Source organism: Rhea pennata, chromosome Z (genome assembly GCF_028389875.1).
Source record: "Rhea pennata isolate bPtePen1 chromosome Z, bPtePen1.pri, whole genome shotgun sequence".
Lineage (NCBI taxonomy): Eukaryota > Metazoa > Chordata > Aves > Rheiformes > Rheidae > Rhea > Rhea pennata.
Window position 1 is genome coordinate 2,176,014 of NC_084702.1, and position 27,704 is coordinate 2,203,717.

General features: G+C 44.6%; 1 protein-coding gene across 1 annotated transcript in view; it reads right to left on the reverse strand.

Moving 5' to 3' along the window:
- Positions 1 to 25,233, reverse strand: part of SHB (SH2 domain containing adaptor protein B) — a 69,398-nt gene extending 44,165 nt beyond the window's left edge. Inside the window, exons 1-2 of the mRNA XM_062600172.1 lie at positions 24,661 to 25,233; positions 4,730 to 4,847 (exon numbers count right to left, since the gene is read on the reverse strand). Of these exons, the coding sequence (XP_062456156.1) occupies positions 4,730 to 4,847; positions 24,661 to 25,233 (691 nt within the window). The remainder of the gene's footprint in view (positions 1 to 4,729; positions 4,848 to 24,660) is intronic.
- Positions 25,234 to 27,704: the final 2,471 nt, after the last annotated feature.

Here is a 27,704-nt window from a genome sequence, read left to right on the forward strand (position 1 = left end):
CGCAAAAAGGTGTAAGTTTAAAAGGCAGATCATGAAGACTGCCCATGGAGATTCTTGCTCAGCCTTCACAAAAAAATGCTTAATCATAAGACAAGCTTAATTCTCATTTAACACAAGCTCATTTTCCTGGTTCAGCCCATTAGCTTACCTTATCAAAGTTATCATCCAACAACTTCTGTGGCATTGCAACAGTGGGTATTATTCAATAGAAATCTAATTTTTTAAAAAATAAAAGTGAACAAGCTACTGGATGTTTGTTAGTTTTTTTTTTTTTTTTTTTTTTTTTTTCCCAGTTGGTGCTTTTTTCTGGTAGCAGACAAAGATAAAGGTGTAGTTTTGTACCTCCTAGTAAATTTTGGCACCAGAACATGATATTATTGTGGTTTCTAAATGGATATATTTGTAGATTTTGGTCAAAAATCTCTCAAGATTGCAGATTTGATATTTTTTCCTTAAGCTTAGAGCCATTTGTGTGGAAGTAGCCAAGAGGCAAGTAACCAGAAAGGCAGAATAATATGATATGCACTTGCTAACCCTTACATAGAAAAGGAGGTGTCCTCCATTTTGCTTCATACACCCTCCATCCTAAGGGCTGGACAGTACACGTACACAAGTGTGTAAACATATACAGCTCCGGTCATAGGATCACGTGGTAGCCACAGCTGTGTGTTTACAGGGTGTGTGGGATATGAGAGGAAAAAAAGGATTATATTTTAAAAGGGGAGAGTTTCAAAAGGTTTTATTTGATAAAACTTAGCAAGAAATGTTTCTGGAATGGAATTCTAGAGAGATCACTTTTCCAAGTGGAATTGGATATTAATTTGGATATTAAATCTAATTGAAGGAAAAAGTGGTGGTATCTTTATGCCCTGCAACTGTAAATCAGCACAGCCTTAATTACCACATCCCAACCACGACATCCCATAATTCATAATTTGTCTTCTGTTTCACTTCAGCTTAGTTTCGCATCTGCTGTAGAGAAACCTGTCACTGAACAAACACATCAGGCAACCAACGGGAATGGAGTCTCAGTTTTCTGCACAATCATCTATCTCGTGTTCCATTTGGGCACAGGAGAAGGGAAGTCACTGTTAAAGTAAGTGGGCCCCCAGGGATTTTCTCTGAACCTTTGGCGTGGGCTTCCTAAAGACAGGACAAACGCTCAGCACTATCTGCCCAGGCAGCGGACGTGGGCGGCTGCCAGGAGATGACGTCTTAACAAAACCACGCAGTGGTTCTCACCCCACCCTGCCTTGGCCTCAGGTTAAGCCTTTCCAAAGGCTGGCACAAGGGTCACTCTCTTCTAGCCACCCTACAAGTCTAAGAAAAGAGTATTTTGGGGGATACTATCAGCAGCAAAAGCTTCAAGCTCGATTAAATACACTTCTACAACAGACAGTATGGGATCAGACAGACCAGTAAGTTTATTTTAGTAGTGATCAAAGATTGATCCTGAAGATTCTAATTATTGTCTTCAATACCTGAAGCCATTTGACATCACATCTCCGAGCCCCCACAGCCTTCAGTGGGGAAAAAGAATGAGCTTCTGATGAACACAGCACTTACTTCACACAGCATATATTTCTCTTTGGGTGCAAACTTAGCTCCTCCAGTTGGAGTCACAGGTTTTGCCTCTCTACGCCCTGAAGGAATATGCAGCTTGCACAACCTTCAGACTCCAATTTCAGACTAACCTTTGCATCTGGTGCCATTCTAAAAATCTCGTGCCAGAATTCAACTTAATAAAAAGTTAGAAAACAAGCAATGTCAAGACAAAAAAGCTTTACAGTTAAAAAGAGGAATAACAGACAGAAAAGCCATTCTAAGCTAATAGTGTGGTATTCACAGAAGAGCAGACCATGAACTCCTAGTTTTATGGAAACAAAAGCAAGAAAAGTTTTAGATCTAAAAGTTGGCTGAAATAGGTAAGCTGAACTGTGAGTTCTCTTCTAGACTAAGAAGAATTTAGTCATTGGGAACAGAAAAATACTGTTTTTTTTTCTCTCTCTTAATAAAATCACCTGTGGCTTCTCTGGAAGTATTCTTATCTTTAAAAACCACAAGGTCAAACTAGCCTGATATAAAAAAATTTGAGATGTTTGTACAATCAAGCTATGACAATGCCATTATCTTTAATATAACTATGGCATAAATATTTGTGGAGCTCACAAGTCACATAAAATACCCTTGCACATTACCTGTATGACACAGGAGTGAGAAAGAGAAAAACAGCAGAGTTTAAAGGAAGGAAAGGGGTGAGGAATTATTATAATATTGCCACAAGACAAGGCCTCAGGATATCTCCTCTTCTGCCACACCATGCTGAAGGTAAATAATGTAACAGGCTGAACAGAAAACAACATTTCTGACTGACAAAATAAAGTGTGTGAGCTGATACCTAAGTTCCTACAGAAGCATACCTCTTTGGTTTTTATAACCATCAGCAATGTACAATCATTACAAGGTACCTTAAAACTTGTTTAGAAAGAAAGGATAGCAAGTCTTAAATGGGCACACTCCTCACTACCAATCTTCAGGAGATGCTCATCCCCCAAAACTTGTGCTATGCACTTTTACTACTCTGTCTCTGCAGGCTTTAAACAAAAAGGTTAAAATTGTAATTAAGCATAGAGAATAGCTCTGAAAGCTGGCAAAGAACCACCCCCCCACACACATTTTGTTTTCTTTGTCTCTTCCAAAATGTCTTCTGCTCCTGGAAGCAGATTCCAGTCTGGGATTAACCCATCCTAAATACATGAAAGAATTTCACCAGATGAGTTGAAGTTAAATGAATAGCATGCTTTTTGCCCATCAGACAGCTCAGCTAACAAACATCACAAACAAAGCAAATCAAATGTTTTCTTTAGAAAGGTTACTCTGTAGTAGTTATATAATAGAACAGAATTCATACGAGAATTGCAAACTGAATAATCTTGAGGCAACTAAAAACCCCCCAGAATTATATACTTGCATACGACAGAACATAAATTAATCTCACTGGGGATATTGGGAAAACTTTTTCTATTTTTCTGTTTTCAGCTTTAAGATAAGATGATAGGAAATAAAACAGCCAGATGTCAAAGCACTAAGCATCTTCAGGGATTATCACGTACCTTCTACTAGCTTAAAGGCATATTTAGAATACTTGTTGTATCAATATATTCAAATAAACCTGAGTTTTGAAAGTACTGTTATCACCTGAAAGCTCCTCACATTTGCTTTGTAAGAACACACACAGTAGATTTGCCAGCTCCTCAGCTGCACCGACATTGATTTGATCAGGAGTACTGTAGACAAGGGTTTTGCAATTGCAAAGCTACACAAATTAACTGCTAACCCACCAAGTATTGTCCACGTAATATCTCATTTATTATGGCTAACCCTGGAAAAGGATATAGAATAAGCTTTTGCCCTAAATACAGGGAGAAGGAAATCAGAGTCAACTTCAAAACTAAAACTACAAGTGCTCACTATTACAATTCTGCTGAGGAAAAAGATGCTTTCACCACTGCTGCATAAAGAGCAAGAACCCATCCAAACCAATTTATTTACTTAAAGATTCCTCAGCTAAAATGTGGTTTACATCAAAGAGATATAAAAGCTCCCAGTCCCTCTATAAGATACCAAAAGCTTCCGAACAATGTACTCTATAGGCCATTTCCTGTGCCTTTCTTCAGGTTAGCTCTTTAAAAAAAGAAAAATAGGAAGACTTGCATGCATGCAGATGGGATCTTTGCATCAAACTGCCTTCTCCCACTGATTAATCTTTCCTGAGGGCCCAAAGCAGGAGCGCTGATAGAAAAGGAAAACATATAAACAACTTAACTAGGCAAAACAGAAGGACTAATTGTGACCTTCTCATTATGAGCTCATAATGAGAATAAAAGGACCTACTGTACATCTGGGAAAAGCACCACTGATCCTGCACAAAGGTATGTGCTGATTCAGTCAATTATTCCTAAATGCAGAAGACATGGCCCCAAGCCCCTGGAAAAGGTTCCAGTCTGCAAAGACAATTTGTAGGAAGTGGATGCAGATCACACGAGGAAAACACATGGATACTAATTACATTATACATCTCACATAATGAGAGGACAAGGGGTGCTCAGCAGTCCAAATTCTTAGAACATTACTGCCGTAAGCCACCTCCTAATATGACAGCAAAGGAAGCAGGCTGCAAAGAATAGCAGTTAAAGGCTCAAAGGCATCCTATAGGGTCCCATTTTGTCCACAGACACATTAAAACAGAGCACCAGAGAATCAAGGAAGAAAGCGACATGAGGATATAGTTTCACAGCCCTCCGCCAGTAAAAGGAGGGCTAAGAAGCTGAAATCAGATGGAGAAATAAGGTCAGAAGCAAACTGACTAATTACTTCTAAGTGAATAGTGCAGTGTCATGCTTCAGCCATCCCTGCTATGTACACAACTGACAGCCATGCCACTGCTAAGCAGGGACAAGCACACTCCAACTGCCAGTGCTCCTATCACTGTCATCTTCCTACAACACAGTCCAAGCCATCTTTACTCAACTGCCAGATCCACAGTATTTAGGTGCCAAGGTCGACATAGCCCTACAACAGTCTACATAACATTTTCTGCTGACTGAGCATCTTCAAAAACACAGGTCCATGTGCCCAAGGACATTTCTGTTTCATAGCAGCTGTAATTTCCATGGCAACCGTCATACAACTATAACTTACATACGCATGTGCAATTCCTTTTCCTTACCAGTCATTATTCTCTGGGCTTCATAGGGTTCCATATAGCCAGTGTTCTCCCCTTTCCCCATTTTGTTCAATTCACTTTTGGCATCAAATGGATCTGAGTAGTCATCTGGTATCAAGACCTGAAAGACAGGAAAGTAACTGTTATTGGAATTCCCACTGATATCTCTAAGTCAGAAGGAAGCAACACCCCAAAAGTGAAAAAATCCAGTGTTTCACACAGCTGCATCCTATGCCATTTTCAAAATGCAATCTGGGTGCAGACAAACACACAACTTCTGCACATCAGCTAATTACTAGTGCTGACATACAAGAATGCTTCTACGCACTCCTGTTCAGCACACCAGAGGCCTCACAAAGGTAGGCTCTACTTCAAAAAGTTTTCTGAGTAGCACAAAACATGGAAGAATTGTGACTGACAAGTTATAAAGAACTAATCACTCAGCATATTCCATCCTGGGCAGTTCTTCTCTTATCAGAGTTTGTTCATACTTGGCAAAGAAAGCACATTTCCATCTGCAGATTGTCTCTACCTTTTTAGAGTCAAAAACCATAACAGAAAATATTGCTAATTTTTTTTCCAATGAGATATTCATAGGCTGTTCTATTTTCTGCACTAACAGAAAACTCCATAATTTTAATTTTTGTTGGAAAGCAACAAGCCACAAAATAAGATGTTGGTTAAAGCCTATTTCCTTGGACCAATCTGTGCTATCCCTTCCTTTGAAGAAGCATTGCATTTACCTGTGTTTAATGAAACTAGACAATAAAATGCAGCTAAGAAATTATTTGTCGGAAGAACAAGTTGATTTTTAAATTATAGACCAAAGGTGTTTTCCTCCACTCACAGTTTAAAGTGCTTGGAAGCTTCCCTTCAACAGGAAACCAACAGACTCAGAAGAGTAACAAAGGGTCAAAAAATAATCCTTTTTTTCACATAATGATTGAAATGATTGCCTCATTACTGTGAATAACAGTTAACTCAAAGGAAAAACGCCCCCTCTCTCCATCTTTGGCAACATATACGCAAGGAGCAGTCAACTATACTGTCAGAGAAGTGTCAGCAGCTGCACACGTTCAATACAAAGACAACTATGTGCATCACTCAGCACTAATTTCTCCTCGTCACAAGGACGGGTTTATCTCTGAAAGCCCCGCAGCTGAACTGCTATCCATTTAGTTTGCTGATGCAGCCCTGTCCAGAGCGCACGCGTGGTATCATAGGCTCCCTGCTGCTCTTACTACAGATGCTTACACCTCATAGTTGCCACTCTTTAGCATAACTGTACTAAAAGCTGAAAGAGAAAACAGCTAACACGGATACTTATTTGATATTTCTTCTTTTCCATTTGCCAAAAAGACATTGGGAGTGAATTATACATACAGAATGCTGTCAAACAGGATAAACTGGGACTGTTTTGCCTTAAGCTTACTGGCACCAGAAGAGCTTATGGGACCTAACAAAAGGACTGAAGTGACTAACTTGCTATTCCAAAGTCTAACAAAGCAAACACTGCTTTTTAACAGCAAAACTCAATGATTTGCAGGAGGGCACAAAACTTCCAGAAGACCCATATGCCCCAATATTTGAATCTGTACCACATCAGAGTCTGGAAATCTACCAGCTACAGTATTCCCTGGAATGAAAGCCTCCCTTCACACAAACCTTGAGGGCAAACCGTGCCCCTCCAGATGAGTAACAGGATCATAATCACCAAGGAATTCTACAGTTCATCACAACTGTGCTTTCAAACAGGCTAACGTATCTGTCAGACTGAGCAAACTCCTCCTTCCATAACACTCCTTCAACCCCAAGCTCGCTTCTCCAAACTTTATCAGGCAGAAATAGCAATCTGCTTCCCTTCCAGGAGCTCTGTGTCTGCACTTCCTAATAAAATCTGGGGAGCTTTCTGGCAGCTCTGTGGAGCCAGAAAGCTCCCCCGGTAACCGTTACCATTTCCATTAAAACTTACAAATTCTCAGCCTGGATTAAGTAGCTGGCCAATGCCACCATTGGATTTCTTCTATAGTTGCTGACAGCTGCAAATTCTCCACTTCTTGGTAGTCTCAAGTTTTTCCATTTCTTTGAAAAAGAAGCCTTCATGCAGAAAGGTTTCAAAACCTCTAATGCTCATTAACTCTAACACAATATACCCACTGTAAAGTCTAAACTCATTTTCACAGTCCCGTTATGAAAGCCTATTGCTACTGTTTCACAGAATCACAGATAGAAAAGGAGGTCCCACTATGCAAGTCTTCACGCTCCCTTTCCATACGTGCCTTTGGCCTTAAGAAGCTCATATTCCAAGCTTACCTCCACTAGGTTTGTTCTTGTCTGTGGTGAAGAAGCAGCCGGCAGCCTGACAGCACACCACAACTGAAGGAATGTATATTCTGGAGCATCCATGCTGGGAGAAGCTAACTCCTGGGTCAGACGTGCCAGCAAGCACCGCTGCATAGACCTACTGCCCCTTCATCAACCTGGTGTCAGCTGCTAGAACATGTCCCTACCAAAGGCTGCTTGGAAGACAAATCCAAGCTGCCAGCTGGCCACTCACCTGAAGTCAAATGTGCAGCGTAAGAAAGCAGCCTCTGGGCTGCAAATAAACCACTGATACCACAGACACCCAGGAAATTTTTGAGCTATGCTTTCTCAGTGATGCTAACAGTGAATCAGACAGTACATGCTCCAGTTATTCAAGCAGAGATCAGGTAATCTGTGCGCACTTTGCCACTGCAACAAAGTGTTTTGATTAAAGAAAGGATTCTGAGATCAAGAGTTGTCCAGTCATGATACGCAGAGTAAAACAGGTATTTGCTGAGGCTGTCACTTTATCCTCATGGCCTCTCATGTCAACCTCATAAAAGCATACACTAGCCAGCCTTACTTGACTAGCCCTTTCACCACGTACATGTCTTACAGCTGCAGTGGGCTTTCCTGATCATGAACAGGCCTTTCCACACGATCGTCATTGCGTCCCCCCGTCCACTGGGACTCGCAAGTGCTCTAGGCAGCTACACTTGTGTTGTGGGTCTTCCCCAAGAACCTTTCAGCCATTGCTCTCAGTCAACTCCTTGTCTTCCTTCGTCCAAAGGCCATGGCCGGCAGAGCAGATCCCAGCTTGAGGCCTGCATACAGTGTCCTTCCCACATTTTGGGTTAAGTGCACTTCCAAGGCAAACTGCTAAACTCGTTCCACTGGCTTCTGAATTGACCCTTTGCCATAGTGACTAGCAAATACAGCACATGAGGAAGAAGTAGATGCCATCCACTGTCTACCAGTGCACCACTCCCACAGGTCTCAACCCTACAGGCTACCCAGGTTCTTCCATATCTGCTCCAGACATGATTAGAAAAGTGGCAACATACTGAGGTAAGGTGACTGCTGGCCACAAAGGGTACTCACACACAGGGGTAAACCTTGGAGCAGGACACAGTTAGCTTGCCTCTTTCCTTAGCTAAGGCCAGCCACCTTTCACGTGGGTCCCTGCCGTCACAGAGAATCAAAGCTGTTAGGGAATCCCCAAGAAGCTTCAGACCACACATCGTCCAAATTCATGTCTCAAAACGTTGCATTTGCCAGGGGCTACTATTAAGACTATGGCTTCCCTCTTAAGAGAAGGCAAGACTGCTAGAGGGGACTATTGTGCCACCCTGCAATCCAGACTGCTGATTTCTACAGCAGAAACCCATCCTATGGCCCTACAGCAGGTAAATAACCTGCTCCATGCACCCACCCCATGTTTGTTTTGTCCTATTTTCTCACAGCAAACCACAAGAAGAGGAATTCCAGTGTAGCACTGCACACTGCTCAAGTTAGGTTCTTACAAAACTCTTTGGAGTGCTGAGACTGTGAACTCTGCCTTAAAGACAGCTTCTGTGCTGTTTCACTGCGAGAAAAGCAGAACAAAGCCAAGAGGTGACAGCTCATGTTCCTGGCAGGATTTCTGCAATTGACATGAAAAACCACAAGTCATCTTTGCTTCAAATGGGAATAACGTGCCAGTTCCTACCAGTCTGCTGTGGCTGCTCCCTCCTTCCAAGGACTTAGCTGCAGACAGACCATCAAAATTGTGCACACAAGAACTGGAAAGCCATCCTGCACTTGGTAGCAGTGTACTCTGCATGTTTAAGAAGTGCTGAAGGCTCTTGCCCTCTGCAGTGCTTTTTAAGCAGTGGGGCATTTTGGGGATCATAAGCAACAGCAGGAAAACTGTTCTGGCAGCAAAGGTAAGCATGTGGCAGACCTAGGTTGTCACTTGGACACATGAAACAGGAGGCTGGCTTACAAATCCTGTGAAAGCTAGCAGTTCTACCACAGTCTCTGCAACATCCCCAAAGTTGCACTAAGTACTACCGCTAACACTAGATAACTACAGAAGAACTAACCATACCGTATCTCTTAAAAAAATAGTTACATCTATCTTGAATACTTATGTTGAGCTGCCAGAAAACAGTAACCCAAACCCAAAGGTACCAAGCCAGTTCCTGCACTATAGGAACACTATAAACACTATAAACACTACATATATAAACACTATATAGTGTTTGGTCCCTTTTTCTTTCCTATCCCAATGCAAGGGTTTCAAATCTCTCAGCAGAGATGCTGCTGCAATCCAGACCAGAAAATTGACTTGAGTCAATACCACCTCTGCCTATTCCTTTTTGGGCAAGGTTTTCTTTTAACTAAGTATCAGCTTTGTGACTCAGTTAGCAATGTATCCCACAGAGCTACACAGGATGGGACAGAATGGAAGTAAGCAACGATATTGTCATGCTGCAGAGCTATACTCTACCTGTGTTTACAGTCAGCCTGCTTATGACACTTTCACAGCTGCAGAAAAAACACCAAAAACAAGCAGAGGAACTTTTTGAGATAGCCAAGAGCTCCGATGCTATGATCGCACTCCTTTGGCATATTAGCAAGCATCTACTCTGCCACATAGAAAACAGTTTCTACTTTGAGGCACAATGTTTTCATAAGAGCTTTCTTCCTACACAGTAGAGAGTATCTGAAATCCTCCAGAAGCCAAGGTCTGTCTCCAAGTTCACTAGGAGAGAAAAATCTATGCCCCAAAGCAAAACATGACTTCTGAACAACTAGCACAAAGACGCATACAGGACATCAGTGCAGGCAACCAAGTGGACTTTTAGAGCAGCAAGTCCCCCATACTTAACACAAATCTGTCTCTAACTCAGCTGTGCTCTATGTGCTCTGCAGCAGTGCTACTCCCTCAGCAAGGAGATACCATTTAAGCAGAACTACAACAGGTAACTTGCAAATTCCTGACTTAAGCTGCACATTGTTCAGTGGTGAGGCCATGAATTTCAGCAATATTACAGTGGTTCCTCTCAAGATACACAGTTAACAAACGCTCAGATAAGGAGAAACTAAAAGCCCTTTGTGTTATGACTAGCAGTTCAGTGTGCTGAAGTCTTGTCACAGCTCATCCTGGCATCGTGCAAAAAGAGGCAGGCGTTCGCTCCAGCTGCCGGCACGCTGACGTTCAGTCACAGTCAGAAAATGAACTCAGATCTCCAGATCTTGCAAAGTGTGTTACCTGTCTCTTTTTGCCAGAAAACTAGAGGAGGTAAATTTAAAGCGAGACACACTCTACTGAGAATAGAAAGCTGCCCATGTCACTGTCAAATTTCCTGTCTTCTTCAAATACAGGCAATCCTCATTTCCATGGCCTTGTTAAAGCCTGTTCCCAGTATATGCCCACACAGTAAGCAAAAAACAAAACAAACAAAAAAACCCCCACCAAATCCAAAACATGTCCCCCCACCACGCCCACCCACACAACAGAGGTTTAACTGGGTTCCAAAAATGTATTGGAGCTGACTGGCAACAACAAACTAGAGTCTTAGTTTGGAGTTTTGTTGCTGTTGTTGTTATTCTTGCTTGTTATTTTTTTCAAAGTATTCAGTGCAAACTGCAAACTTGGAAATAGCCTTTTAGAGGGCTCAGTGACATTGCCATACATGCCATATCCTGCACTCAAGTCACACTGGCAGAGAAACATACATTAACAGGTTTTCCAGACGCGAGTTAAGCGATCTGCAAACACATGAACCATCTATAGACCATGATAAGTTTTATCTCTGAGCTGCCATTCAGGTTTTTCTAACTTCTTTTCAGAATTTTTGTTTCTTGACACAATAAAAACTTTGATCACAGAGATCAAAGCATAGCTTCTCATCATGCGACACTTACTACCATTGCTGATAACATACACCACCTTGCCTTAGGTCCCCGTCACTACCACCAGCCTGGCTGCGCTCAGAACTGGTGGCACTCACCTCTCGGTGAGGTCACTGCCTTGCCTATGCTGGGGTCACCCGCAGCTCCCGGCTTGTGTCTCCTTGCAGAGCAGCCCTGCTCTTGCTGCTCCCCAGGAGCACTGGTACCTACTTTGCTATTTCCTCATTATCTACATGCATTTATCCAACTCTATTAACCTTTCTTTTCAACAGAAATGAATTAATCTTGGCTTTAAAAGAACAGCCTATAGGGAAAGAAAACCAGGGACAATTCTTTTAAGATACAAAAGCCAGGCCCATAACTACTAGCATCTTAGAAAAGAATCGTAAGGAAGAATAAGTAAATGTCAATCACATAAAGCAACTTGAAGAGCAGCTCACAAATTCCACAACAGAGATAGGAGTGAAAAAAAAATACAGTACTATTTTCTATGACATCGGTCAAGTAAGAGAAACACGAAGACAGGAGGAAAAGTGCATTCATCCGAAGAATGTGAAAGTTAGAGTGGGGCTTCCTACATCAGGCACATCAGCCTTCACTCATCAAAGGTTGCAAGAGTTCCCTAGGAGGCAGTCTGTTAAAAGTCAAAGACAAAAGAAGATGAGTGAGCCCTAATTACCGAGTAACCTGGCAGATTCAAAACAGTAACACTGCTGCTTGTAACAGAGAGGCTTGCTGAGAAGTAGCAGATCCAAAAATTAAAACAAAAATGTTGTTAGATAGAAGCTTCACAGTAAGTCTGTTTTGACCCTCTAATACATACTCAGATACAGGCTTCACAGTTGAAGAATGTTCTTTGTTCTTCTGCAGTCCCCCCCCAGGCACCGTTTAAAACCTACATGCATGGTTATATTACATGCAAGTGTAAAGCAGCGTTTGCACATGCAAAAGCATCATTTCCATATGCAGCTGGAGCAAGAAAACAACAAATAGACCTAAGTGCATGATTTTTCAAATATCTGCACCTGGCTGAAAAATACATTTTTAAAGCAAACGAGCAGAAAAAGAAACTATTGAGAATTTACCACACTCAAATATACTTAGTCATTCAGGATAATTCCTCTTAGTCCTCTAATGAAGTGAGATAAAGGAGAACGGTCCCTGGGACACCAACTTCCAGGCAGAAAAATCTGTTTGCTGATTCATTTAGTGGCTATCCAGATTAGTTAATCCTACTAATTATATTCTTTTATACATACACTATTTACATGGCAACTATAAAAGGAATTATGATAAATAACACAAAGCAAACAGCAAAAGACCTCCCCTGCCTGGCAAAGCTTTGCAAGACATTTATTATTTTATAGGCAGACTGTATACTCATCCCTTCTCAGTTTTGGTGACTCACAATTTTAACTTAATACGTTGATAGCCCAGACAAGAACATGTAACTCCCAGCAGAGACGCAGGAGGCGATCTCCTGAGAAAGAAGGTGCCTACAAACTTTGAAGGAGTCTTGGAGAATACAATGGTTAACACACTTTACAGAGCGTATGCAAGGAATTACACTCATTCCAAGAATCTACAGTCACAAAAGAGCAGTTTGTGGCTACAGTAGAAGTCACTGTGTACTAAATATCCATCTGCTGAACAAATTTGGTGCCCCAGTTTTAAAACTGTGTGAAGTGTTGAACAGCTACCAATTTTTCCTCCTTCCACCCAAGAGATCTTCTGGTCGCACTTCCCAAACCAACTATAGGCAGATAGTTCTTTAAAAAAATCCTTTTCAGGTAAAGCTCAGGGGACTACCTATCAGCGAGGTCTCTGGGGATGAAACCTAGGAGGTTAGCCTGCATACAGAAGGGCTACTAAGTTTGGTCTGGGTTTGTTTTCCAAACAAATAAAAATACACATTTACTTTCTCCTATGAAACACTCAGTGCAAGTTCAGACAATTCTCCCCACGGCCACAGTGCTGCTTGTTGCAAAATAAAATTCACGGATTTGGAAAACCTGCAAATACAGTGACCTATACAGCACCCAATTTGGAAAAGGGCCAGCCAAAGGATCTCCACCATCCTGGCAGCTTTAGATCAGAATAGCAAAAACAGACTTTTGAGTATCCAGCTAAGGAGTCTGCAATTTAGGTCATGATCCTGGAGGATTACATCCAGAGATGGAGCTATGTCTGCAAACTCTCCCTCTGCGCCTGGATTTGGGAGTTGCAAAGGCCAGTATCAGCTCTGGCTCTGGAGCAAGTTACAAGCCTCATTCATGGCTTTGGTTTCTAGAGTGAGATCTTCTTTGTCTAAATGGAACTGAAGCACTAACTGGGAAAAGTGTCTCCTAAATCTCTCAAATAGGGACCAACAGGGTAGCGAGGTGTCAAACAGGAAGCCAGCCACGATTTAAGGAGAGTTTCAGAGCTACGTCCCCATATATAAAATTTAGAATTAAGTCTAAATGAATTCCTGTTTGCACTTTCCAGATTTCAAGACAACGCATCAGTCTGCACTGTGCAGTAGCAGAAGCCCACTGCTGACAAGCGCACACATCAACAACAGGGCCTGCCTTCTCACCAACTAGTGTCCTTTTGTAGCCAAACGCCTCCCCATCTCTTTTCTCTAGGTCCTCCTTTCCCCAAGCAGTAACTGCAGTTCCCTGCTGCTCCCTTTGATGTCCCGACTCCAGGTAGGGCAACACAGGTGCTGCTGCTGAAAGTTTAGAAAGGCACTTCTCCCTGCTTTCCCTTCAGCAGGATGTTCTTCCTTGGCCCATTCACCCACCTATCTTGAACCTGAACATGTTCCTTCCAGTGTCTGCCAACAGATCCAAATGTTAGGGAAGGACAGACAGTAGTTTATACGTGCTGCTTCCCTTGGAAAAACAGCCCACTCCCTCCCCCCAAAAAAGGCAACCTCAAAAAAAAAAAAAAAAAAAAAAAACCTACTGTCCTATGCATTGCTGTTGCCAGATGTGCTCTGTACAAATCTGCTCCATACATCATGCATGCTGCAGGACTGCTCCAAAACCACAGTGTACATCCCTTTCCACATCAAAGCGATGGACAGTTGCACAGTGACATTTATGGAAACAGTGACATATCCAGGAAGAGCTGGAGCATAGTCCCCTTCCTCCTTCTCATCAGAATCCATCACGTGCTGTTTCAACAGCCAGGTCTCACGCTACGTCCACCTTTCTACAGCAGGCCTAGCACACTGTTACTCAAAAGATGCAATCACAGCAGCACAAGGCAGCAAAGGATAAAGAAGTCAAACCATATCCTTTGCCATGGGGCACGGCTGAGCTTGAAAATCTGGGATTCAGGCACCACATCCAAATGCTCCTAGGCAAGGACATGTGCCAAAATGCTTGGAGAGAAGAATCTCTCTCCTCCATACTAGTGTCAGTCAGCTGGGCAGCAAAGGAGTTTGTGCGAGAAATAGCAAAGCTCTTGCTTCATTCATCTAACACAACAGCAATGGCCATCACAAAGAAAAGCAGAGTGCAAACCAATTATACAATGTTTATTAATTCCTACCTGAGTTACTGCATCTACTTTTCCTTTACAGTTAAAAAAACTCCTTTAAACTGCAAACTGCTTAGCTTTAGTCTGGTTACAGAGGGGTCCACTTCCACGTTATTTTTTGCATGAGAATAGTCCTAATGCTAACAGAGTCTGTTTGCACAACAACCGGGTATGCTAAGAATTGCAAGGCAGACCTTTTCCCTTACCTGAGCAGTTTTGGAGGGTGGGCTGCCCACAGAGGTAAGATCTGTGCTGTCCCATAACAACAAGTGAGCTGGATTTATGGTGGCCCAAATCTAGAAACAGAGAGAGAAGAGCGTTACACAAGTTTGTGTCTAGGTTCGCAGTACTTTAGCATGCAGATTTAACTACCCTACCTGCTGCAGACACCCACTTGAAAATTCACAGGACTGTCTGTGGAGGCAAGGACAGTCCTCTCCTTCCTGCTGATCAGCAGCAGCATTCACTCTGCCTTCGCATCTTCACACCACCATTCCCTCTCATTGAGCCACCAAGCCGTGACCAGCTCTACACACATGCACCTGACCTGACCAAAACCCTCTTCCTTCCTCCTTGCCTTTTCAGAAGAAAGCGCCAGACTAACTTCACGTTCACTTACTGCAAAGATTCCTCTACAGAACGGGAAAGAAGCTCCAGTTTGGCAGAGATATACCGTGGATCCTGAATTACTGTCCTTACAGGAATACACTATGTTAACCTAAATAAAAGTCTGCTGGCAGTGCTCAGGCTCCATGGCAGTCTTCCAAGGCACAGAAAGACTTAGGTCAGAGGAGACTTCTGAAAATAATTAAACCACCTCTCCCTCAAAGCAGTGCTAATGGCAAGGCTAGACCACACTGTTCAGCACTCAAAGTCTCCAAAGATGCAAATTCTACGTATTTGTATATTACGCACAAACATGCACACATAGATATACACACACACATGTCCACTCCCATATTATGTACATTGCAAAATATTACAAATCATTTCAACACATGTAACAAGAAATATTCAATTTGAGGCAAAATTTATTTAAGCAGGTGACTAACTGGTATGATACAGCAACAACTTGAGATCAGAAGGAAGAGGCGCACATCAGAGGATATGATTAAGAATGTATTTAAACTCCATTCACAGATATTACAGTTCCAGGAAAGACAGACAACATACAAGTGCAATACTGACTGACTGCCCCACACACTTCCTTCAATCCTGCTCCGCACCTACTTCAATAGTTTAGAAAAAAAAATCTCTCCACAGGCAATATGGGATATTCATCACAGATTTTTTCATTTGCATTTAAAACCCATACAGTAAGTCAATAAATCCAAGAGTGACTACATGCAATTTTGCATTTTGACTCTTTTCTCCCCCCCCCTTTTTTTTTTTTTTTTTTTTTTGCTATCTGTGCATTCTCCAAGCATACATTCATTTTAGATAGCTACCATTATTTTTTTTTTAATTATATGGAAGCTACTTCTAGCCTTCTGCAGATTGTGCTACTACTACCTTGTCTCCTACATGTATTAATTTTATCAGTCTGCAGACTTCAGCTAGAATTCCTGCCTCAACATAAAAGCACAATGAGGAAAGAAAGTGTATCCATAGGGACACATCACATTACTACTAATACTACTACTCATTCCCCTAATACTTACAGCCCGCTAGTTCCTAGGTGCAAGGTGAGTTTTTTTAACAGAGAATGCTCCAGGATCCCCACGTCCAACAGCAAAATCTACGGAGACTAACCGAGCATGAATTGAATCGACAGCACGCAGGATTCACTCCTGTCCCCACGCACCTGTCAGCTGCTGGAACCAGGCCAAAATCATCACTATGGAATCGCCAGAGACACAGGACAGCAATGACCTTCTCCACTCTCTTCCCTGGCAGGATTGGAGCAGCACAGATTCTGGCAGCCATCAACAGAGACAGAGAAAAGTGGTGAATTTATGCCGAGCAGTCAGAGGCAATCTACCCGCGAAACGCACCACCAGGCAAGCTGGTAAAAGGCGCTTCAGTGCCAGGACCCGCACGGCTTCCACAGGCAGGGACAGCCTTGCAGGGACAATCCCCAGCCCCACCTGGCCTCCCAAAGGGAAAGCAGCAACTCGCCGAGCAGCAGTCCAGCTACGCGGCTCCAGCCCTTTGCACTGCACACAGAATCACAGTGTATGGGCCATATCAACCATCCCGCTTTATCTACTGAATTGCACAGCAGTGTTATGCATGACTGTCAGGAGCTGCAGCTCCCCGACAAAGACCTCTACTAATCCCCCACTGGAACTTTCCCTGTGTAACTTCAGGATGGGAGAGAAAAATGGAAGAGGCTTGTCTGTAACATGAAGGACACCTGTCTCTTCCTTCCTGGGACAAAATGCAATAAGCATTCTTGGCAGTTTTCAGCCTTCCTGCCATAACCTTGGAGTATTTGGCAGCTGATAGCTTGTAGTCTTTGGTCTTTATCCATCTTGGAACCATTTGTTTAATTCTCCAAATAGAAAAATGGCTACCAGGATTTAGAGAATCATGCAACTCATCCTTCTCATTACTGCTCCAATCTCAGTAATTTCATGTTGCTGTTTGCAGAGATTTATGGTTCTCAGGTGCAGCAAGGCTTCTCAAATGAATTTCATGTTCTAAACTGCCTGCAGAGGGCCTTGATTCTTCAAGATCTCCTACAGGTCTCTGGCTATAGCGCAGACATCTCAGAGATGGGCAAGGACACAGGAGTACTGGAGACTGATGAGAGAATACGGAGGCTTTAGGCAGAGCAATGTCCACGCAGTCTGAAGTAAAGGTAAGTTATGAGGTAGCCACAGACGACAACAGCCAGAGTCAGCTGAACCTCAGCAGGCTAATGCTTGCTCCTTGACTAACAGAAGCTCCTCTCAGTTTCATACTAAGGAAGTATATCCTCCTTTCTACACCCACAGCAAGCAGAGTTGCACAGAAGACATGGCAAAAATCTGTTTGATGGAACACTACTGATTGAAAATAGAAAGAGAAATTGCATATGAAAGGGTAGAGCTTTCTTTAAAGAACAAGACCGCTCTAAAACTTCACTTGAACAGGATCCATTTTGATGTAAAGTCTTCCACAACACAAACTTTCTGCACCTTTACCAAACTACAATCTAACAAGCTTGATAAGATCCATACACAAACTACCCACAGAACATGCAGCGCAGCTATGGGCAATGTTGATGTAAACTCAGAACCCACTTCTATCTCATTCAAACTTTATATATTATCCCTAGCGTGGATTTAAGGATCAAGGTGTTATGACACTTCTTTGAAGAGTAAGACTATCTTATGTTGCTTTGGATTTTACATTTTCTTAAAAACAGTGTAAAATGACAATAGATCCTAAAGCCTCTCAAAAGAGCAAAGGTCTGAATTCCAGACAGATGCTCTGCCCACACACATTCCCCCGGCAGGTTGCTTCAGAAGCCCTTGCTCTGCAGTACTGCTCAACTATTGTCACACTATGAACTGGAAATGGTTGAAGTCCCTCTCAGTGGTTGGTATCAATCCTGCAAATGAAGCCTGTGAAACACTTTCACATATTTAGGATTAGAACCACTGTAAATTTAGCTATCTTGAGTTTTTGCAAAGTCACACAGAGTGTGACTCTATTTAAGAATACAAGAAAAAAAGAAAGAAAAAGGAAAGAAAAAAAGAAAGAAAAAAGAAGAAGAAAAGCCTTTGAGACAGAGTCAATAGATAAGGCCCAAGGAAAGACACATTAGAAAATAAAAGAGATTTAGGAGCTGCTGGCAGGTTACTGCTTGGCATCAATATGGATTCAGCTATAGATATAAAGCAACCCTGCAGGTTTTCATCCACATCAACCAGAACACAGTTATTTTTTTAAGAGTCAGATGTTGGCTAGATGATCTCCAGAGGTCTCTTCCAACCTTACTGATTCTATGATTCTATTAACAAGCAATTCACTTTAAATTAGCTTTGACTCCTCCAGTGAAAATCCTCCTGAGTCCTTGCACACCACTGCAGTCGCAAGCAGTTTTGTTGATTTTCCAGCTGTAACTGAACTGAAAACAGAGGTTAACAAGTCTTTTGCAGCAACAGCTGAAGCTCTGGTGCCCGTTTCAGTCATTGCCAAATTTGTTTTAATAACTATTTCAAAACTTGACCCTGAGGAGACAAAGGTTAGAACACTAAGCCCAGACTAACTACTTCAAAAGACGTATTGTCCATCTCTTGCACCACAGAAGTGCTCAGAGCAGTGGCTGAAGAGACAACACAGCACATGAGCTAATTCTTCTCATCTAGGAGTGCGATATGGGTATAAACTCAAGATTAAGGTGTCTATGATCAGAGGTGAAACCAGCAAATTACAGCTGGACAATGCAAAAAAAAGACATAAATAGCAAGCAGTTTGGGGGAAAAAAAAAAAAAAAACTTCTCTCTTCTCTTTCAAGTTTTTGTGTTTAACTTGCAGACTCAGACCTAACACGCTGTAGCTCTCAAACTCTTAGTCCAAAGGAAAAAAAGCACTTTGTATGATATAACAGGCCGAGAAGCTAAGCACATGACAGCTCAGAACCTGTGTCCCTAGCAGCAGCATGGAGCTGTTGGACCTGGGAAGACAGCCCAGCACAGAAACACGTTGGTTTTGTATGCTCTCCTGAGAAGCTAGAGAGAACAAAAATGACAGACTAGCAGTACTGTAAGCATGCAGTAGGCTTATTGAACCAGTTGAGCATGGTCCATAAACATCAGGCACATTGCTCTCAGGAAAGAACGGGACAAAGGTCCTCTACTCTGTGCAGTTCCCTTTTGGGCATCTGCACTGCAGTATCAGCCTTTCTCAGAACCTTTTCAGAATAAGGTGGTGTAGAATGCCTCCGCTGCACTGTCTCAAGAAATGATTCAAAAAACCTGTCTGAGTTCACAAGGGGCAAATCAGTCTTTTTACAAATATCCAGTAAGTGAGGCAGTATGTTTCAAGGTTTTGCATGAGATTTCTCCAAGACCGTACACATGATAGCCTCTTCTGGAAGACCACCACTCAATCTACAAGTGTCCAGCTACTTCAGACTCCTTCCTATAGCCTTTCTCTGGTTGTATCTCTCTCTCTCTCTCTGCAACAGCCTGAAAAGAGATTCCCAAAGGTGAGGTGACTCCAAGTTGTGTCACTCCCGGACTTTTCTAATGCAGAAGTCAGGTAATTTGTAACTCAACAGCCTATCCACACACACACAATACACACGCACACACACACACTAGCTCTACAGTCAGTAAGACTCCACAGGCCCAGGTAATTACCAATATCTTCCCATTCTTGAGACTGTGAGAGTCCCTTGATATGGGGCTGACCTATGTGGAAGAGTGCATTCCTAGCCTATCATCTGGTCCTGGAACACCCTCTTGACATCTTCAAAGGGAAATTTCACTATTTTGTGGATTCTATTGCACGTAAAACCTTTTACATGTCAAATCCTCTCCTACTGCTGAACTGTAGCAAAGATGCTAGTAGAAAATACTTACCATTACATTGCTTTTAAATGTTTGGGTTCCCTGAAAGTTGTTCAGGCCTGGGAGTTTCTGTTCAAATTAATCTGCTCTCCAAAAAGAAATGGAGTCAGCCATGTGTCCAAATATTCACTTCAGATGTATTTTGTGACTGTCTAGTGGTGAGTTTTCTAAACCTTTGTAATAGCTGAAGTTCTTACCTAGTGTATTTGTGCATGCTCATTGCAACATATGGTGTATTAAAAAATGTTCCTAAACAAGAAGGAGCATTGTGAATAAAGTATTCTAATTCTCACTGTTGTAGATAACTAAAATTATAAAAGAACAGCTAGGCCTTGAAGTGGCACCTGTGAAAAAATAGCTAGGCCTTGAGGCCCCTCAGCTAGACTCAACCAGACTATAACTGTGGAGACAGTGACAAGAAGATTGCAAGATTAAAGCAAAACAGACTGATTTGACCTGAACTGTATCACCAAGAGGTACAAGAAACAAGGAGAAGAGCCAAGTCGAGACTTATATGGAAGTTCCAGGGAAGAAAGTATAACCAAGGGTCAGCCCAGTACTTCTGGTATGACATCTGCTTGCCACTAGAGATTCCTAAAACCTCAAAAACTGACCTTTTATGGACTTGATGTGCACGCATAATAATATGTAAAAATATAAGCAAATTCCTGGAAAAGTAATGAATGTCCTATTAATTGCAAGAATTGTAATGAATATGTGTGGGAGGTATCAGATATAAGCGCAACGAATCATGGTCTCGGGAGGCCGTATTAGGTGGAAGGATCCCCCGCGTCCCCGGTGCCTATTAAAAGAATGCCTGCTTCTTAATGCTACACTGGTGTTAAGGAGTTTTATTTTCCACTTTTCCGTGACACCGTTACTATCTCACAGGCCCATCAGACAGTTTTGTGCAAAGTTTTCTCTTGGGAATCAGAGTTCTAAAACTCTTCTGCAGGTATGGATGAGCTGATGAAGTGTCTTTTTCACTTTTAGCTGGCACAGGCAAACCTCTTGTCTGCTCCGGCAAATGCCATCGTTTTATGAAGTGTATTCAGGTAAGTTCATTTTGTGCAACTGCCAACACTTGTTTATCATTAGAGGATGTCATTGTTATCTGGTGTCACCATTATACTGCAGAGCATCAACAGTTAATGCATCATCTTGCATTAATATCTGCATCAGCTCAGTTCAGAAAAAGATAAGAGGCCAGCCATGCTAGCTTTCTAACAAAAGCTGTCCACACTGCTGTGAGAAAAGAGTGCAAGTCTGCACTTGACCTTTTGGAATGGGTGAAAATACTCAGCCAAAGCATCCATGTACATATGAAGAGGCATATGGACAGTTAATGCCACTGCATTATCTTCAACTAAGCAGCTAGTTCAACACAGGTGTCTGACTCCACAACCAGGGTTAGCCACATCTCCCTGCTGACAGCATGCAAGTGTTGTATACAATTGTCTCCTCTTCATCACACAATCCACCTATTGTTTGGATCTTCCCTTTTCTCCAAACCAACACAACTTCCCAACACAACTTTTTTTGTGTGTTTTTTTTTTTTTTTTTTTTGTTTTTTGTTATATGCTTCTTAGCACAAGCTAAATGATGTTCTAACATGAAGAAGCATGGGCAAAAACTAAGCATCTGCAGGGCTCAAAGCTGGTAATGCAGTGGCTAGAGCAATATGTCCTTTGCAGACCAAATTACACCTTGCAGTCCAAAGGCTCTCATGCAGCAAAGGCACGCTCATTTGAGCCAACATCTCTTGGCAGTAACTAATGCATGGCTCTTATAGTTTCAGCGGAAACTGTATTCATGACAATACCTATTCTCCAGAAGATATTTTTCAAAACATGTTAGCCAGTTTTACCCTTGACAGCACCTCTGTATTAGAGGAAGGAAAGCTAGTAAAGAATTTACTGATTTCCAGCATTAGCAGACACAATTCACCCACTTCTCCATGCATGACTTGAAACAAATGTTCTGAATTCTTGCTACATCATTCCAGCAAACATCTCCACTTATATCAGACCCATTTACTTCTTTCACAAACACAACACTACTGAAAGATTCAACATACACAGAGAAAACATAACCCCTCTCCATGTTCCTCAGTAGAACAAAAGTTTAAGGACAAATCCAATGGAGGTAAATCTATCTTGAAACAGCAGCAACGCTGCTCTCCCATCACCACAAAATACTACACAAAGCTTCATTCAAAAAAGGGAAGGGAGGGAATGGCGATATCAAAGAGCTACGTCTATCACTTTATGAAGTTTATCACTTAGCTATGAAACAGTTGAAGACAGTTATGCTAACACTTACCTTTTCAGGTGCAGAGTTGATTTTATTTCTCAAACATTTTAAGATTTCCTGCCTGTCACATGTATTTTCCTGGAATAGTTTTGGAATTACCCTGTTCTAAAAAGCTACAAATCACTTATTCAAAACAAACTTTAGAATCTGCAACAAGTGCTTAGAATAGCACATGGGCTTACAATCACACAAACTCAAGAGGAGTAAGTTAGTTATGGCACAGGATTTGTACCAGAGCACTTGACAACAGATGCAGTTTCTATTTTGAAAATTGCCTCAGTAAGGCCTAAAACTGAAAGATGACGGAAAAAGAAAGAAAAAAAAATATCACACTCAATAAAAATCAGTAGTTGCACCTGGAAGCTCCTGCCCCAAGCAGTTATTTTCTTTATAGTAATATCCTGTAGAAAGTTTTTCCTTAAAAAGGGGATACAGAGTGTCAGCACAGACAATCGATAGAAGACTAAAATACATACTGAGATTGTGATTTTAATTATTCACTTTTCTGGAAGCTTTTTCCAGTAAGGGATGATATGTAGAATGACTGACAATGTAATAAATATCTAGAGTTTTAATCCTCTAACATCATCGTGACAAGCTGATTTATTTACACTTGCATCTGGACAGGATATGATTTATCAAATTGTCCGGGAAGTGTGTCACCAATCCATGCAACCCTATTACATGCCTAAACATGTACACACAGATCATTTAAACTGATAGCATTTAGCAAGAAGTTAGAATTCCTGTGATGTGAGTATTACACTGAAGTTGCACTTGCCACCTTACGTAATTGGAGAAATATTAACTTTCATGATAACAAAAAGATAAATTATATTTCTAGGGATGACAGAGGTGGGGGGATACATGCCATGCTTATAGGATGAGTAACACTACTACCTTCTGCAAAGCTCTCCAACTGTAACCTGAATTCCCTGAGCACAGTGCTTTCCAGTACTGTATCTGTCTGCAGTATTCCACAAATACTGGTAGAGAACCACTGCTAAAAGACAGGAGAATGTCAGCAGCTGGACTAGTAGCTATGGAGTTTGCTTCAGGTACACGTCATCTGGAAACACAGTTAAGCACACAGAACACTCTACTGCTGTATGACAGGATTTTCAACCACACCAGTGAGCGCGTGACAAGCTGTCCCCTTACAAAAAGGGCAGTCTGCCATTATCTTGACACTATCTCTCCAGTGAGTTTACCAGTTCACTGCAGACAAAAGAAACACAGCTGATGAGCAGCCACTGCCTGGGCTAAATGTGCCTGCATTAGATCTGACAACAAAAGCCTGTAATAAACAGCAAAATATTCAGATTTTCAGAAGACCATTAACACACAAAGAAAATCTTTCCAAATGCTCCATACATTTCTTATTAAGGAGTTTCTATAGCAGATTTTTTCTAGATCTTGAGATCTGATTTATTCAATCAGACCATCTCCTGTACGTGCAGAAGCAAGCACAGAGCAGGTAAGACAGCTCACCCTATGCAAAAAGCTGCCAAGAAGCTGTGGGTGACCGGGGGCACTAGGAGAGGGGAACAAACAAAACAGAACAAAACTAAACAATAAAAAAAATCCCCCAAACCTCGCACTGGAAACACGCCAGCAACCGAAGTTACGGAACAAATTAAAACAACTGCAAGGCCAGGCAGCCCTCACATTCTCCTAGCCTGGCTCAGTTCTCACCCCGGCAGCTGAGCATATTCTGAAAACAAGCCAAATGCTCCATTCACATCACAACCCCTGCAGTGGGGCTGAGGCCAGACTTTGTCCCACAAGAATGGGGTTCCTCAAGGCTCCCCAGAGCTCCACAAGCAGATCCCAAAGGCTCAGGCCCTGTTCAGCAGGAGGATATCAATCCAAGGGCCCTGGTGGCAGTTGTTTGGGTGGGGGTGTGTTATGTCTCCAGAGCACAGATAGGTACGTCTGCAAACCTGTCCTGCCAGAATGTGACAAAGCTACCACAGGATGCACCAGGTATCTACACAGGATGACAGTAAGTGTCTCTCCTCTCTCACAGTCCTCACTAAGGCCTCCGAATGCACTCACTAATTCCATCTGTAGAGCAAAGATTTCAGCACAGTGGCTGAACCTCCTCCTCTACCCGGGGGCCATGTGTGCTAGGGCACAGGCAGGTACACCTGCAAACCTGCCCCATCATGTAGCCAGAAGGGAGGCCAGTCCAAAAGCCCAGAGCTGCCACCTCACCCCTAAGCCATGCACACACCCTGCCTACACACAGATGTTAACGCGGGCCAGAACATCCGGAGTCGAAGTCTTCAGAAGAGGAGCTTGCGCCCCACTACCAGGTACCCTTCTGGAGGAGCACACCCCCAGCCCGACTGCCTCGCTTGGCAGGGTCCAGAGCACACTTACCTTCTCTTTCTGCACGGAGGGGGCGAGCGCCGTCAGCTGCTCCCAGCCTTTGCCGAGCTTCTCGGCCGCGCCGTCGGCAGCGGTGCTGCCGCTGCTCTCAACCTTGATGAGCCGGTGCTTCGGGGAGACGTGCTCGACGTCGGGCGGCGCGGCCGGGCGGCGCTCGCTGGGGCTGCGGAACAAGCGCGGGGAGCCGGCGGCGGGCGGCGCGGCGGGGCACGACGACGAGCAGAAAGCCCTCGGGGCCGCCTCGCCCGCGCCCCGGGGCGCGCAGCAGCCCGCGGGGCACACGGCGCGCGGCTCCAGCGGGGCAGAGCCGGGCCCGCTGTAGGGGTCCTCGAAGTCGCGGTCCTTTTGGGCGCGGTAGGCACGCAGCAGGTCGCTGGTGTCCTCGCGCAGGCGGCGGTGCTGGCAGCCCGCCGAGGCGCGGCGGTGGAGTCGCGGCGGGCCGTCGGGGCGGGGGCCGCCGCCGGCACCGCGGCGCTTCTCGCGGCAGTCGGGCCGCGGGGCCGGCGGGGGGCTCTTGCCCTTGCTGCTGCCCAGGCTGAAGTACTTGTTCAGCCATTTGGCCATCGCCGCCGCCGGCCCCCGCGGCGCCCCGGCGCCGAGCCGCTGCCGCGCAGCGCTGCGCGCCGCCCCCGCCCGCAGGCAGGCGACAAACGGCGCGGCGCGGCAGCCACCGCCCCCCGCGCACGCCCGGCTCTGCCGCCGCCCCCGGCAGCCCGGGAGCTCCGCGCGGAGCCCCAGCTCGGCGCCGGGCCGGGCCGGGGCAGCGCCGCACACCGCCGCGGCCCTTCCGCGCTCGGCCGCCCCGGCAGCCCGGCCGGAGCTCCGCACGCGCCGCCCCCCGGGGGCGGGAGCGGGGGCGCGTCTGCCGGCGGGGCCCGGCCCCTCACCGCGGCTCGGGGCGGGCGGGGCCGGGCTGTGCGGCCGCCGGGCCGCGGGGGCTGCGCGGCGCGCGGAGGCCTTGCTGGCGGGCGGGGGCGGCGGTGCGCGCGGCCTGCGCGGGGCGGCGCAGCCCGGCGGGGGCGGGGGGGGGGGAGCGCGGCAGTGGAAAGGCAGCCCCCGACTGGGGGGAGGAGGCCTCCGCTCGCCTCCTGCAGAGGCCCTCGCCAGCGAGAGCGCGGACGTGCCAGCAGCAGCAGCGGGAGGCTGTCGGGCTCGTCCTTGTCCTCCCCCGGGATTCACCTGTGTCGTCTCCTGGTCGATTCGAGCCGCTCTGAGCCGTGAAGGAGCGTCTCGGAGATGCACTGCTGTGTGAAGCAACAGCCTCCTGCTGCCCGGGACCGCGCCGGGCACAAGAGACCCCGGCTCTGTCGGGAGCCGTGGCCGCGTCCCTGATGCAGCAGCGACGGTCTGAACGTGCTGCCTGAGCAGACGGCTGGCCTGAAACTAGGACGGAGGTGTAATCCCTTTTGGAGGGGACCCTGTGAAATTCCTGTGCGTTCTCTGTGAAGTGCCGCTTCTGAGGGCAAAGAAGGGTCTTGGTTTTGTCCATCCTCCTGAAACTTGCTCGAGGTGGGCCTGCCCGTGTGCTTTGGGGACCTCCTGAAAGCACAGCTGTGCGCCAGCTGCCCCTTCCCGCGTTGTGCACACAGGGTTTTCACACACACGTGTCCTTCCCAGGAGGGCTTCCTACGGCATTGCCCTCGGCTGGTTTGGACAGGACCGTGACATCCTTGCTCTGCTAGGTTGGGCAACCACAAAGTTTTCTCTTTGCATATTCTTAGTGTTGTCCCCCCACGTCTGTTCAGTGTGTTCACCACATCTGACCTTAGCTCTCAGAGCAGCCTGAGTCCTACCCTACCAGATACCCGGTGTGTAGCCTGGCCAGTGTCACGGTCTTCCAGGGGGCTGCAGGACGCGCAGCAGTGGCTGTTTCCAGGAATGCCGTGCTCCAGGCCTGTACTTGGTTTCTGTGCTGGAGCAAGATGGGTTTGTATTTCTTTAAGCCTTCAAGGACCTCACTGTTCAGAAGCCTAGCAGCGCCCTAGTCCTGCTCTGCTTGTCGTTCCTCCAAGAACGCAGCTGCAGCATGAAGGCACAGGAGGGCCAGGACGTATTTCAAAAGGGCTTACTCCCTCTTTTATTCTTGGGGTTATTCTTATTCTCATCAAGGCCATTGGTAATACATCTACCCATTTAAGATGGGTTTCCTGACACAGTTTTGCAATATGTCTTTTAAGTGTTTGGTTCATTCTTTCCACTTTGCCGCTAGACTGGGGTCTCCATGGAGTATGTAATTCCCATTTCATCTGTAAAAATTTGGATGTTCCTTGAACCACCTCTGAAATAAAATGAGGTCCATTATCTGAGGATGTACCTTCAGGAATCCCAAATTGAGTAATTATCTCTTTTAGTAAAATTTTAATTACTTCTTTTGCATTATTGGTGGAGCATGGGAAGGCTTCTGGCCAACCAGAAAATGTATCTACCAAAACAAGTAAATATTTACACCGACCACATTTAGGCAATTCAGAGAAATCTATCTGCCAGTGTTCCCCTGGGGTTGATCCTCTTCTTAGTTCTCCCATAGGTGGTTTCTTCTGAATTTGGGGGTTATTTGCACAACAGGTGGGGCATCTCCTTACAATAAGGTCAGTATTTGATAGCATCTTTGATCCCACAGCATATCTTTTTATGCTGCTTATCATAGCATCTGCTCCCATGTGAGTTTCTTCATGCAGTCTCTTGAGGAGCACTTCCATCATTTTGGCTGTTTGGGTATCCCCCAACTCAGTGCTGCAGCTCTCCCTCGTGTCAAGGATGAGGAACTGCACTTTCTGTGCTGCCTTGGCAGGCAGCCTGGGAGACAGCTGAGCCAAATGCTGCCAGGGCAGGGAAGCGCCCCTAATGTTTCAGAGGTTGCTTTTACCCACTTCCCATCCAATCTCAGGAATGTGTGAGGATGGGAAGATGGGGAGACGGGGTAACCCCAAGAAAAGCAGCTGAATCTATATCACACCTAACGTGAATGAAACTAAAGGAATCTGCAAGGCAGGCACAGAAGAGAGATGAGAGGACTGTTTCCTTCACGAGCAGAG